The sequence below is a fragment of the Larimichthys crocea genome, chromosome X, assembly GCF_000972845.2.
Source record: "Larimichthys crocea isolate SSNF chromosome X, L_crocea_2.0, whole genome shotgun sequence".
NCBI classification, from domain to species: Eukaryota; Metazoa; Chordata; class Actinopteri; family Sciaenidae; genus Larimichthys; species Larimichthys crocea.
Window position 1 is genome coordinate 26,323,391 of NC_040020.1, and position 15,109 is coordinate 26,338,499.

Consider the following 15,109-nt stretch of genomic DNA (forward strand, 5'->3'; position numbering starts at 1 on the left):
TATTGGGATGGGGTGTACTGTGAGTGAGGAGGAGGAGGAGAGGGGGATAAGTCACATGCTCTGACTTGCTCCATCAGTGTCAAGTTATCCAATATTAAGAATAAAGTTCTCCAGTTAAAAATTTCAAAATAAAACTCTTATTGGCGACGATAGTGTGCTACATTAGGGCAAATTCACTCACCATAAGCCTGTAAGATGGGACTGGTCCACACTGGATAGAAGCTGTGAGAAAAATAAAATGCAAGAGGTAATTTTAGGATTTTAAACAATCAAAAATAAAAAGGTCAGAATTATAATAATTAGATAATTTACCTACTAAATTGCTGTTTATGGATGCTAAATAATGTGATGTAACAATGTTTAGTCTGATCTTCTGGTTGCCAAGGAAACAAAGTGCACTGCTCCTAACTGCTTGTTTTTTATTTACTCCGAGTAATTTGCTAAATTATGTTTATTATATATATATATTTTTTTATTATTAAATGAAAGCTAAGAGAAAAGTCAAAATAAAAGAGGTACACCACTGTATTCAAAGAGAAACGCTTCATAGACTTGATAGTAGCTACAAACTCGGCTGTGAGGTGTGTGTGCAGTACGTGACTAACTCCAGCCTACAAGATAAGTGTGTGTAACTGATATTTGACATAGTTTTTCCGGAGGATTAAGGTATATTGTGAGTGTAGCTTCCGGGACTAGTCTGTCTTATTTTGAAGGTAAACTCCCAGTAAGTCCGGTCCTCTCTCTGGCGAGCTTTACGCGGCTCTCCCTCTCCCCGGTGCGCCTGAACTCCGGCACCTGAAACCGCAGAGCGTGTCCAGCGGCTGAGGGGGACACAGACGCACGGGGAAGCCGCTTGGTCCTTATTTAACTTTTACTTTTCCCGGTTATTAAAACTTCTGCGTCACATTTCCTCTCTCGTTTTTAGTCTTCTCTTTTGCATCCCTCCCGACTGACGGACTGAGTTTGGATATCGGAAGGAGGGGAGGAGGCGCAGGACCAACGGGCTGCTCTCAGATGGAGCACCAGGGCTCCGGGAGCTTAGGGCGCACAGCGGACCCGGAGTGAATGACGCTAGTGGATGGACGCTGCTCCCCGGTAAGGCCAGCAGACAAAGTTTTATGTTTTTTTTGTGCAGTAATGTACTTTTTTTTATTTTGCTCTCTTGTCCCGGGCACTGCGCTGAATGAATGTCCGTGGCACAAAAGAAAAATGTCCAGACCCTGTGATGTCGCTCTTTGTCAATGGCGGTGTGTCTTCCACAAAAATGGAAAAAATAAATATATTCATAGGCAGTTATAAAGTGTCTGTGGTACTGTATAATAAGTTACTGACCTCATCATACTTTATGTTTGGCCTATATAGGCTCTTTTACATCATATTGGCTCAATATCACAAAATATTAAGACTTATTTAGTGATGTTTATGTCATTTACAGTTTATTATAGGGTTAATTAGACTGTTTTTCGTGTGAGTGCTCCAGAGTAAAGCTGGGAAATGCTATAGCCTCATGGATGTCGTCGGTATATGATACTGGTTGGCCTTTAGAAGGATGTGTGTGACTGTGTAACACTGAGAGTCAAAAGGAAATGTTGTGCATATTTGTTGTTTGCTCTGGTTTTATTGAGCATGAAGCTGATGTAAATCCCTTGTAAATATTTTGGCCCATTTATGCATTTATGATGAGTGCGCAGTGTGAATATAAAGCTTAATGGGTTTCAGTTGTCCTATAGAGATATGAATATATTTCCTTCTGGTGACTGATTGAGATTCAGTAGGATGATTTAATTTCCTCATGGCATAGGCAGGCTCATAATAAGTGCTTTAAATGTTTTGAAAGGATTCACCAGCAGCTTTTTAACTGTGCTGAATAATAGCTTTTCTTTCTCTTCAATGGTTAATTGATGTCCGCCCAACAGCTACTATTGAATCACAACAAAAAGCCTTAAACTGTGCAGCCCTGGACTCCTCACACAGTCCAGGCTATGTGCCCATGATGAAAACACACGGAACGGAGGATACTGGCAGATTCTCATCTCATTATTTTCATCAAACGCACACACACACACACACACACAGATACACTCTTTTCTACTTGCATTCCAGCTCTCCTGTTGTCCTCTCACACTGTAGGCACATTATAAATCCCTGCGTGGACTCATGGTTGGTCCAGACTTCTATTAATTCATCTCCATGTTTGTTTTCCAATTAATCCAGCTCTAGCTTCTCAAATAAATTTGCCAGAATCTCAGGGGATCGATTAGCACAGGGTGGATCAGCGAGGAGCGTTTGCCGTGTACTCGTGACAGTACATGCTCCAACTCCCATCCTTTCTTGCCAAACTCCACTGCATACTGCCCAATAAAGCGTAAAATGTGACGAGATTTAAAAAATGAATTCCGAAGCCAGGAAATGAATCCGCTCTTGTGATCACGCTCTTAATTTAAACTGAGATTATCATTCAATTTGACAGTTCCTACATGATATTCCAATGGTTCAAGAAATTCAAGTCAGTGCTCATAAGACTTAAGCACAGGCTGCTGTAGCTTGACAATATCACTGCGTTTTCATGAGATTTTATCTTAAATTATAGCTCAAGGGAAAATTATATACAGCTTACACTAACCATCGTGAGTGGAAATGTATTGTAAATGAAAAAAAAAAACATCAAAGAACTGACAATGTCAGTATCAAACCCCATACTTTATTCTCTTCATAGCAATATGAAAAAGCAGTCTAAGCTACTTTCTCTCTATATGTCCAGATTGTTTAAAGCCAGTCTGGATTAAAAACATCAGCAGTAATGGCCTGTTGTCATCGCTGAATTGCACAGCTGTAGGATTATAATGTCTTAAGTGCTTCCTCTTGTCTGTACTGACTCTGTGTAGCACCTTTGCTCATGTCTATTAGTTCATTCTGTTTGAATTTATTTCGATTTATGTTCTCTGCACAGGACCGCTTGCTCGCTGTGTTTCGTCTCCCGAAGGACGCTCATTGTCTCTGAGAAAAACAGAGAAGGATTTTTTTTTTCATGCTGCTTTACTTAGAGGGTAAAGGGTCTCGTGGTCAGGGTGGCAGGCTTGACAGTCGGCGCAGTTGTGCTGCAGGCACAGCAAAGCAGAGACATACACACACACACATTCACACAGATATGTGCACATGCATCCATATGTTCCCGTGTCTTGAACAGTCTCTCGGTGCCCCCCCCGCGCCCTCTTTTTAGGTTCAGGCTGTTCACAGCACGGCCATGACGGGCACCCAGGAGCCAGACCTGCATGAGCAGCACAGAGGACCAACGCAGGAGGAAGGGGATGAGGAGGAGGAGGGGGAGAAGGTGCATGTTTCAGTTGAGGGAGAGGAGAGGGAGCAGGATGGGGAGGAGGAGGAGGAGGAGGAGGAGGAGGAAAAGGAAGAGTTGCCGTATCCCTCTCTAGCACCAGTGGTTCTCTTGGCACTGACCCAAACCAGCCCACCCCGCTCCTGGTGCCTTCGAGCTGTCTGCCATCCATATCCTTCACTGCCGGGAGTGCACCTGAAGCACTGACCATGTGTGTGTGTGTTTCAGTTTATAATTTGAGAGAGACATTGTCTGTTTGTATTTCGGCTCTGTACTTTCTCAAAGCCGTTGTAACTACAAGGCACCTAGCGCCTAGATGTTTACTTAACGTTTAAACACAAGGGAGACAGGAAGAAGGTCGGTATCGTGCATGCCTGTGTGTGTGCGTGTGTGTGCGTGTGTGTTTGAAAGACCTCAGGTATTTCCTTGGACCCATTAGCTGTTGGAAAAGATGGCCAACATTTTTCCCTGATTGGAGGTTTCCATAGTGACAAGCCCTAATGAATCTCCAGGGTTACAGTCGCCTGTCAGTACCATTGTTACTGGCCTCCACTTATACCGCACAAGGAGTCACAAATAGTGAAAACTCACGTCACCTCCCGAACCTCGCTCTTTTTCTGTCTTCATTGTCTCACATCCCATTCCCCACCCCGTCTCTCACTCTCTATCTCAACCTCTGTTCACTTCTGCTGTAGACATGAAGGTGTTAGTGTGTAGTTATCAGTGCTGCAGCATGTGTGTGTGTGAGAAGCTATGAATACTCCGAAGCATGCATAAACGTCAGCAACACCTCAGGGATTTGTCACAGCTTTCCAAATTGAATATTTTCCAGCACTTATGACTATGTGTGTCTGCCTGTGTGTGTGTGTGCGCTTGCGAGTGCCTGTCGTATGCTTGTCTGTGAAGGTCTGCCGGTATTTGGCATCGTCAGCACTCTGTGTACTCTATAAAATATAAATACATAATTGCTGAATAAATAAAATGTACACCAAGAGAAAAAGGAAAAAAAAAAAAAAACTACAAATGCCATGAACCAAGCTCCTCTGTAGCCTGCTGTCCTGTTACCATGGTCGCATCCCAGAACATTGTACACTCACTGTGTCAGCACTAACTTACTGGACACACTTACAAACATACACTCACGATCATACGCACACACATCTGAGCTTGCACGCACGCACACACACACACACGCGAGCAAGTGAATGCCCTCACACAAACGAGGGAATCTCCCACGGAGAGGCTCTTTAGAGGAATCACCTGGTTGCTTGGCAACAGCGTAGCTCTGCCCCGACGACCCGGTTACTTCCGATTGCAGTATTTGTTTGTTTTTGTGTGCGTTTGCGTGTCTTGTCTGTCTTGCTAACAGTGCATGTCCATACAGTATGGCTCCTGTCACGTTTTTATGTTTATACAGATGTACTTCCATACTTTGCACTGACAAGCGTGTGTGTTTGCCTGTGTTTGTGTGTTACTGTGAGTGATCTGCGGGGGAAGTAATGTGGGTGGACGTTGTTCGACAGGGACATTAATGCGAGCGCACTGGGAGGGGGGGCAGTCCCCAAGAGCTGTAAGTCCCATTTTTCCTGAGGTGAGCCCTCCTCCCTTTCTGCCTTTTTTTTTTTTGCACTCAGTACATATTACAAATTAATTTCCTATCTCCCTTCCTTCCATTTCCTCCCCCTTAGAAACACAGTCACCATCCTTTGTGCCATGTTTACAGCATACTGTACATCTCTCCGCCCTACAGCACATCGAGCAATTTTATTTGGAACAACAACAAGATTGGCTTTTGCTATTATATAACATTCTCTTCCGAGCCACGCTGATTTCTTTTTATTTCGTTGGGAAGAGACGTTAGATTTATTCGTAAGTGTGGAACAAGGTGCCTACTTTGTGAAGTGCTGAGCTTTCCATGTGGCAGTCATCGCGTTCCTTTAAAGTGTAACATATATGACACACACACACACACATGTTGGGAGGTGTGGGGGCAAAGCACACACATACATTCACACACATAGATACACCACACACACACAGGACATAACTTATTCAGCAGTGCATGAAACATTCAAAGCATTTCCTTTTGTTTAAAGATGAGAAAAGCTGTATCTGTCACTCCTATACAAGTGTCTTACTATGCCTGCCTTTCTTCTTCTGCTCTTTATCTCTTTTCGTCTCTCTTTCAACCCTCTTTACTCAATATCAGTCCCATACTGTCCTATTTATTCATCACTCGTTTCCTTGTTCTAAACTGTCTCTTAATTGGGTTGAGTTGTGTGTTTGTGTGTGTGTGAGAGGGGGGGAGCGACGATAGCTTGGAGGAGGTCTTACTCAAAGCAGGGTGAGCTGTCAGAATTATTTCAGCCAATTGACATGATTCCAGCAAGTGTTTCCATGGTTACCACCTGTCACACTCGTAGGGGGTGGAGCCAGAGGACAACCTGACAGTAACTTAACCCGGCCCACCTTCGTTCCAGACACTCTTTTCCACACACACACGCATGCACGCACGCACGCACACACTCTTTGAGCTGAACTAAGTTTTGCTTAATCAAATCTGTGTGTTTGGATTCCAGAGTGTGTGTTCAAGCAGCAAAGAGCATGACGAAAGTAGTGAACAGGTTGCTCATTCATACACAATAGTTCACAGGAGGATTCACACCCAGACCACATATTTTTTAGATCAATAGCACTTTTTAGTACAGCACCCTTTAAAGGGTTTATAGTTTGTAATTAATGGGTTTAAAGGATGCATTATAGATCAGACCTCTAGCATTATTTTTTCTTATTAAATTTACAAGGATGCTAATAGAAAAACTGACTTTTTTAGTGCTTCTAACCACTTCTAACTGCACTTAATATGCAGGTCATCATCTTCTAAAATCAGGTTTCCAATTATAAATGCGAGTCATTTTTTAAAATCCTAACCATCTGATTTTGTGTCTGTGTCGAACATAAAAAAACAATCTGAAAATATGAAAGTGTAATCTGAAAGCTAAAAGTTAGTCCCAGATTTACTCTTTTTCGGCTTCTTGTTTGCTCATCAACATCAGTTTTACCAAGATCAGTGAAATAATTGGTGATGTGTGACTTAGTACTGTAAAGAATTACTTAATTCTCGTGGGTGATCATACCCGGAGGGCAAAGCTACATAATGCAAGAACAGATGTACAGGGTACACCATCTGTTTTTTTGTTTGTTTGTTTTTTTCACCTTTATTGGATAGAGTAGAGTGGCAGTCAGGAAACAAGGTGAAAGGGAAGTGCAAAACATGCAACACAGGTCCTTGACAACCAGGGTTATCACAACCATGTGGCATGCTCCCCAAGCATTCGGCCATCAGGACATTCTATATTTGGGATAGTAAAGGGGATACTTTTAAATTGAACCACTAAGGTGAACTTCATGATGATGCTAGTAAAAAGTCAGAGGATCACCAAAGTTATTAGGATTCATGCTTTGGGCACCATGGATATTGGTACTAATTTCTCAATCAGTTCAGTTTTATTTATATTATACCAATAGCTGAGTAATAACTAGGTAATAACTGAGTTCTAGTGGGGAAGTTATGTCATAACATTATACATATAAAGCAGGTCTAGTCCGTACTGTTTAGATGATTATTTACAGAGACCCAACAATTCCCACCACGACCAAGCACTTGAGGACATTGGCAAGGAAAATCTACTTTTACGAAGCAGAAAGCTCGAAGCAGAATGTGCTGTTTTAGTTCAGAGAGGAGAGAGGAGGAGGAGGAGGAGGAAAGATAGCACGAGAGAGAACAAAGATACACAGCAACAATAATAATGAGTCCTGCAGTTATACATAATAATAGAAAGATGACTACTAGTAGTAATAAAGATGATTTTAATAGTGTTTTCAGTGGATGTCAAGGAGGAGGCACAACCAGAATGGTAACCTTCGTGACGAGAAAGCACAGAAACTCCAGGGGTGAAGCTAGTAACATGCATTAACGGGACATGAATTTATACACTATACAAATGAAAGCTTGGTGCATCATGGGAAATCCCCTGGCAGTTAATCCATTTAGGAGTACAACCAATATGTAAACCAATCACCCAACCGAAAGGCATCTCCATACATGCAGGCTAATAAAAATGTACCATCTTTTAGTTAAGAAGCCATGATAAGAACGTACAGGTTTCTCACTTTGTAAAAAGTCAGAAGGTCTACAGTTATAAATGTTAGGAATTTGTGATCCACATTCATCCACATTCTCATTTTCCAGAAGGGTCCAGTGATCCACTGGAGACGTCTTCCTGATAAACATAAGACAAAGCAAATATCATGCTGGAGGAAGATTTTACACCAGCCACAGATATTTTTACAACCTGGAAACCCAGAATGTATTCTTTGTAGTGATTTGTAACTCACTGTATAAATTGTACGTAACAACTTTAACCTTTTCTAAAGGGTGTGATATGACAGAGTGGTACCACACTGGAAAATCTAAAACCCTTTTAAATATGCATGAAGAAAATCTGTCCCCATTCTCCATGTGTCCAGGCAGCCTGTGTTAACTTAAAAGGATCATGCCATGGGGATATGGTATGATCCTTTTAAGATAATGAACGTTGCATTATGAAAATGTTCCCGCACGCTGGTCGTAGTGTGTGTGAGTCCGAGCCAAGAGTGTAGGATGATGCCAGAAAGATCAGGGTGATGTGATCTGATTTGATTTATAATGTCTGCCTGACCTTTATTACCTGTGCTGGCACTCGAGGAGAGAGAGTTCATGAGGGGGAGAGCATGGGACATGAGGAGCTGGAGGAGAGGGGGAGGCGGTGGATCTTGGAGAGGGATGAAGAATGAGAAGATGAGAGGATGAGACAATTAGGGGAAAAGATAAAGCATGGGGGTGATGTAACATTTTTAGTTGTTTATACTTAAAAGCTCGATTCTTCCGGGTCCTAACCTCTCTTATCCTCGCACGACTGTGTTCTTCTCTTACTAAGCCATTTTTCTTCACCTTATCTCTAATTGCCTTCGTCTCTTGCCCCCCTCTTTTTTCACCACCACCTCTCTCTTACTGTATCCATGTATTACGTCTCCCTCTCCATCTCTCTGACAATGTTAATTATTAAGTGTAGTTGTAGTTTATCTGTTGGCCGAGACTCAAGTTTCTGACAGGGAGACTAAAGCTCCTACCCAAGGGCAGTCATATGTGATGATTGTAGAAAAGCACGGGGAAGGGTGCCAAGCTAAATGCAGTTCGGAGAGAAAGGAAAGTGTATGTGCACGAGAGAGGCAGAAAAATAAATAAATGCAAGAAATGAGACTGAATGAAGATTGGAAATTATACAGCACTATATAAAAGAAAATGGGGAGACAGAGAGCAGAGGGAGTGGAGCAAAGAGAAAAATAATTGGGCCAAAGAGAGGGGGGAAAATGTAGAGGAAAATGAGAGATGATAGAGGGAAAGGTTGAGTGTGAGGAAGGGGAGATAAAGGAAAAGCAATGGAGAGAGTAAAACCGAGAGACAGAGGAGAGGACGTTCCCCCTGTGTTTCAACACTGATGTTGAATGATGGGCCAACCATGGAAATACTCCCATCTCATCCATCACTCACACCTTGACCCTGCCCTGTCCCTTGTTTAACTATGCATGCATGTGTGTCCATGTGCCGGTGTGTGTGTGTGTGTGTGTGTGTGTGAGAGAGAGAGTGTATTTTATGGACACACAGAGTTATTTAAGCTGCTATAATTCATACGGATGGAGCAAGATTAAAGCGACCCTCCTCAGCGTTGAGGAAATGAGGGATGCTACAGCAGAAGCTGCGCTGAAGGACATCGCTTTCTGTTGCGTGCACATGTGTACGTGTGTTTGCGTGCGTGTATTAATTGTGTTCCAGACCAGACAGGATGCAAGCGGATTGTGAAACTCAGAAGTCAGTTCCCACGGTGAGATGGGAGTTCCCATGGCAACCGCAGCAAAGGGAGGACACTGGATTACCCCCTCTCTCTCTTTCTCTCTCTCTCTCCCTCTCTCTCTCTCTTTCTGTCTCAAGGGTGATAAAGGATTGTACTCTCATTAATTTTTCCGCCCTCTTGAGAGCAAAGTGTCCGGGAAGGGGACTCGGTGTGTGAGCGGTGTGTCTGCGCGCCCATGTGTCTATGTGTATGTGTCCATGTGCATGCTCCAGGCTTTTGTTATGTATGCGTCCTTGGCTCTTGAATACATCCCTGTCATCCATTCAGCAGTTTTCACATTTGCGCACAAATGCGAGTGTGTGTATGTGCATGTCAGTGTTTGCACGAAGCCAACACAATCTTTCTCTTAACTTTCTACTTCAGACTATTTTCCCCTTTAAGCCTCCCTACTTTTCACATCTGAGCCGCGCTCCATCTTCCAGCTTGACAGCTAGCAAGCAACACAGGTGCACAAACACACACCGTACACAAGTTTACACTTAAACCGACATCAAATGTCTCCGACTATTTCATGGTAGCTGTCTTGCTTTTGTACTTGTAAATATTAAACACGTCAAAATGTCCTGTCAGAAGTAACAAGTTTATATATTTAAGCTTATTATCGCAAGTTTCTACCCTCATAATTTTTTGGGAGGGTTAGTACATTCAGTTCTGTGGTTGCAAATGCAATTTTACAAGCTGCGAGGCACAAAATTCACACAAGAGTTGTGTGTGTGCTCAGAAAGATATTTGTAACTTCACTTCGGTAATGTTTTCCACACTGCGGAATAAACACGGCTGGACTTTTAATAATGTAATACCGCAGCTGTAAATATGGTCAAAAACTAGCAAGTCGACATCAAGCAAGTGCAACAACACAAGACGTAGCAACCAGCCAATATTACTTACTAGTCTAACAGCAAGAAGCCCAGCTTATTAACACCTGTACAGCAGTTTACTTACTGTCCATCAGGAAACTCTGTAAATAACACCCAAAGTTGAGGCGGAGCGGCTGAATGATAGGGAATCAGGGGGGAAAGCAAAGGAACATTTTCTTCATAAAATATGATCCAGTTTCACCAAACTGAAATAGTTGATGATGTGTGACTCAGTGCAGTAAAGCTTTACGTACTTCTCATGGATGATCACAAAATTACGTTGTGCAGAAACAGGATGTACAGCATGCAGAGTGGGAATGACAGAGGCATCATTCACCCGATTACACGTCAATGTAGCATCAAATATATCAATTTTATGGTATTCAAAAGTCTTACTATGTTGCACACCTGTCAGTTTGCTCAGGGTTTCCTCTGGGTTGTTGAAGATATTACCATTGGCTAGATACAGATGGGCGACAAATCCAAAGAAATCCCTGAATAAATGACCAGAGAAACAATACACATGCAAATGATTTAACACAGGGAACAAGCTTTCTGAATCATTTCCTATGTTCTTCACAGTCACCAGAGCTTGATGAGTGAGCCAGCTCTCTTCACTGCCATCATCAAATCACCAAATGAGGGAAAATATTTTGGAACAATGATGCTTATCATTACAGTACAGGCAGCTTGTGGTGGACCAAGACCTTACTGATGGATTTTATTATGTTGTTTTTTTCTTTAAATTGTCACCCATCTGTAATTCCAGTTGAATGTAATAGAAAAACATGGAGCTACTATCACATATTGGTTTCTGATGGTACATTTTACAGCCTGGATTTGGGTTTACAACTGTCCAACATCCTGTCAGGTACTAAAGCCAGAAAATTCAAAGGAGGACATGCGGTGGAGCTGAAGCAGGACGCGCAAGCAGCAACCTAATTTGCTTCTTGTTCTTCTTTATTGGCTGACAAATTTGCTAATGAAATGTGCTAATATGTGCTAATATTGATGTTATTGTAATCAATGTTCAAACTCTGTCGTGGTGTTGACCCTTAACCTTGTGCTACATGGTTTGAGCGTGTGAGCATTTTGGCCATCCTGCTGAACTGTGTGACTCTAGGGATGTTCCAGCCCTGTGGCCACACCTCCTTCCTGCTGCAGGTAAAGCACACACACGCACACACACACACACAGACACACACACACACACACACACAATCTGAAATTATAAACTAATTATGTTCAGCTGTGAGACTTTATTATCAAGGGTCTGAAAAGTTTTGCTTTAATTTTTTTTCCCCACTTAATCAGTTACACTAATCCTCTGGGTTTGTGTGCGTGCATGTGTGTGTGTGTGTGTGTGTGTGTGTGTGTGTGTGTGTGTGTGTGTGTGTGTGTGTGTGTGTGTGCGCACCTAGGCTCTGGATGATGGGATCTTTGTGTTTTTTGCCGGGGAAATGGTGGTGAAGATGGTGGCTCTTGGGGTCATAGGTCAGAGCGGTTACCTAGGCGACACATGGAACAGATTGGACTTCTTCATTGTTATAGTGGGGTGAGTGTTTGACAGATGCACACACCCGCATGCACATGTACATGCGCACATCTGACATTAAATACGAGCCAAAAGTGTGTGTGTATGTGTGTGTTTTGTGTAAAGCTTAGACACTTGTTTAATGCCAGTTAAATGTCAAGCGTGTGTGTGCGCGTGTTTAGACGTGTTCAGACGGAAGTGTGTGTGTGTTTGCGTGTGTATGTGTGTGTGTGTGTGACAGCTCTGTAGAATGACAATGGCATCATTCGGTCCCTGAGAGACAGAGACCTCGGTGATTGGTAGTTAAAAGGCTATGTGTCCCAGCGACAGTGCACTGCGTTCTGCTGGATTCCCTGTAGATGTTCAGGTTTTGCCAAGGTCAGGCTGATCTGGAATGCCAGTGACACAGCGTTGGCTTTCCCTCCCCACAGAATGCTGGAGTACTCGCTTGATGGACACAATGTCAGCCTATCAGCTATCAGGACTGTCCGGGTTCTCCGCCCACTACGAGCCATCAACAGAGTTCCCAGTGAGTTTTTCTCCTTTCTCCTCTATCGTCTAACACACTCTCCACTCAGAAAGTATTACGATTTTTCATTGTTTTGGCTCTGCGCTCAAGCACATTGGATTTTAAATTAAACAGTGCCTGTGAGGTTAAAGTGCTGACTTTAAACTTTTAAGAGTTTTAAAGTGTGTTCCCATCCAATTTGGGTGAACAGTATAGGACTCTCCTGTCTTTAGGACAATGCAGCAGGTCAAGGATTGTAAAGAGAGAAGAGTGAAGGCAACTAAGGGGATTTTTACGGTCTAACCGTATAACGTTCTTGACAGGACAAGTTGCTGACCTGCAGTCCAACTCATTGTGTGATTGGCTTGCTGAAGACAAGACTGAAGGCAAAAAGCAAGAAGGGAAGATGACTGCTGTACAGGCCTAGCAGAGCATCAGCAGGAAAATCTCTGCTGAGGTCTGTGGGTCGTAGACTTCACAAAGCCACTGACTGAACAAAATTTTAAATATGATGACTGTCCAAGACTTCTTTCAGGTTACGTTAACTCATCCAACCAAGTTTCTGTCGCCTATAATTGGTGGAACATGTATGAAATTGCATGCAATTCCTTTGCTGTTCATCTGATGTGGAAACACATTACCTCAGCTGAAAGTCAGCAAGCTCATTAGTCACAGCCAAGACAATGAAAAATGTGTCACTGTCCTTGTACCCTCTGACTGCACTGTAAATTCCACTTCATTTCTTTAATTTCTCAAGCTGCTCATCTATTAACAGCAGCATCTTTCCTTTTGATATACGCATGTGTAAACAAATCAGGGCACTGTGAACAAAGTCATGAAATCATTGTGATGCTCCTGTTGTTCTTAACAGCTCAATGCACAAAACTGGCCAGCCAACTTTACTACACTGTGTAACCTTGGCACAAGTCGGACTGAGTTCTCATAAAATTGGAGAGCATTTGAAGTAGCCAAGTCTAGAAGCGGTCAGGTTTTGTATTTGCTCTCTTCAGCACAGCAGAGTGGAGGCCAATTATCAGTGTTTGAACTCGAATTATTTGCCTTTTAATTAATTGCACTGCTCCAGTTTTGTGCAGAGTACAAGAGATTTCTTCTGTCTAGCCAACATTTCCTGTCACTGACATTTCTAGTCTGCAGTGTCTAGTGCGCAGTTGCTTATGGTGTTTGTGCCGTATGTGTGTGTTTCTGTGTGTGTGTGTGTTGGTAGGTATGCGTATCCTGGTGACCCTCCTCCTAGACACACTTCCCATGCTGGGCAACGTGCTGGCACTGTGCTTCTTTGTCTTCTTCATCTTTGGCATCGTTGGTGTGCAGCTGTGGGCGGGGCTGCTGAGGAACCGCTGTTTCATGGGAGAGGATGTCAAGATGTGAGTTACTATAGTAACCGGCAGATGTCATAACATTGGGAAGGACTGACCTCATTACTCTCAGAAGTTTGCTCAACACTGATTAGCTTCTTTCACGCAGCTATTATTTCTAAGAAGGGATCAATATCACAGATAGTCTGATCTTGTTTGTTCTCTAATCAGCTCTGTCTGGGAGGGAAAAAAAATGTGTTTCCTGCTGGACTTTCAGCGTTAGAGATCACAAATCAAGGGATTAACAAGGCTAAGTGAATCTTGTGTGATGTTATTCAGGGGCTCTTAGCAGCTGACAAACCTTTAGAGTTGCAGTGTCGGCCCCGTTTTCTCCTACATGATCCTTCATGTCATGCTCGATCACTGTCTAACTGACACTGTTGCACCATCACTCTCACTCTTGCTCCCACTCACATGTTCACAAACACCATCATATCATATCACATAACATGGGATAACATCACCACCTGGCCCCACATCTACTCAGCCTTTTCCGTCTTAGATAATAATCCCTGACAGAGGTATTGGGGTTACTATCGAGGAATAGTCACAGAAGCATAGACTAAAACAGTTTATAATGACTACATGTCAAAAAAGACAAAGACAGAGGCATCAGTGCTGACAAAAGTATTTACATTTGTATCTCAAGGAGTCATTTCTAACATGTATCAGGAAAGGAAGTGGCTCTTTCCTTAATTACATGTGGTCACATTAGCTAACAAATCCTTCTCTCGGTTTTAGAAATTTAGATTTTCTTCTGCTACATAAACAACAAAATGACCTTTCCTAATAAGAAGTGAAGGAGCACCGCTCCTCTGTGACCTCTCTCTACACCACAGATGATTGATTGCTTATCTTTCCTTTGCACCCTCCCTCTCTCCTTTCTTCTTTTCCCTTCATCTGTATATCTCTCTCTGTTTCCCCCTTTATCACCCTTGTGTATTTCTTACCGCGCCTTTCTGTTTTTTTGCCCAGAAAAAAAGACCTTTTGTACAGAATGTGGATAAAATGATTTATCTTCTTAAAAATTGGCCGAACCTTCACTGAAATTGTCCAGAAACACACTGTTTGCATTTAATATTCTACATTTTTATATCCAATAAAAGCATCAAAGCCAATGAATTCATATGACTAACAAGTATGCCATGTAGCTGAAGCCTGATACAGTGTATTTCTATGCCATACAGCTCCAAACTATTAAAAATACATTAGTGAGCCACATTGTTGCACTGGGTCACAGATTCCTTCATTTAAATTAACATGTCCACTGTTGTTGTAAGTACCCACCAGCATGCCAAAAGTCTATTAATCCACACCTGAAAATAGCCCCAAACAAACAGAATAGTTACTGTCTGAGTAACGATGCTACAAACTACACTGTCCAGCTGTTTTTGGACTAATAAAACTATATCTATATTTTTGTGACCCATTTTTAAGATTTAAATGTTCACAAGGCCTGAATGGGTTTAGGGCTGTGTGCCACAGATAAGAAAAAGAGGTTGAAAAGTTCTGAGAAACAGACTCATGCATCGTTGGTTTTGGTCTT

The 15,109-nt window shown here is 42.5% G+C and overlaps 1 protein-coding gene across 1 annotated transcript in view; it reads left to right on the forward strand.

Moving 5' to 3' along the window:
• The first annotated feature begins 545 nt into the window (after positions 1–545).
• Positions 546–15,109, forward strand: part of LOC104934738 (voltage-dependent T-type calcium channel subunit alpha-1I) — a 43,370-nt gene continuing 28,806 nt past the window's right edge. The window contains exons 1-7 of the mRNA XM_027283588.1: positions 546–713; positions 926–1,095; positions 3,221–3,504; positions 11,216–11,309; positions 11,567–11,700; positions 12,111–12,208; positions 13,413–13,572. Of these exons, the coding sequence (XP_027139389.1) occupies positions 1,066–1,095; positions 3,221–3,504; positions 11,216–11,309; positions 11,567–11,700; positions 12,111–12,208; positions 13,413–13,572 (800 nt within the window). The 5' untranslated portion in view covers positions 546–713; positions 926–1,065. The remainder of the gene's footprint in view (positions 714–925; positions 1,096–3,220; positions 3,505–11,215; positions 11,310–11,566; positions 11,701–12,110; positions 12,209–13,412; positions 13,573–15,109) is intronic.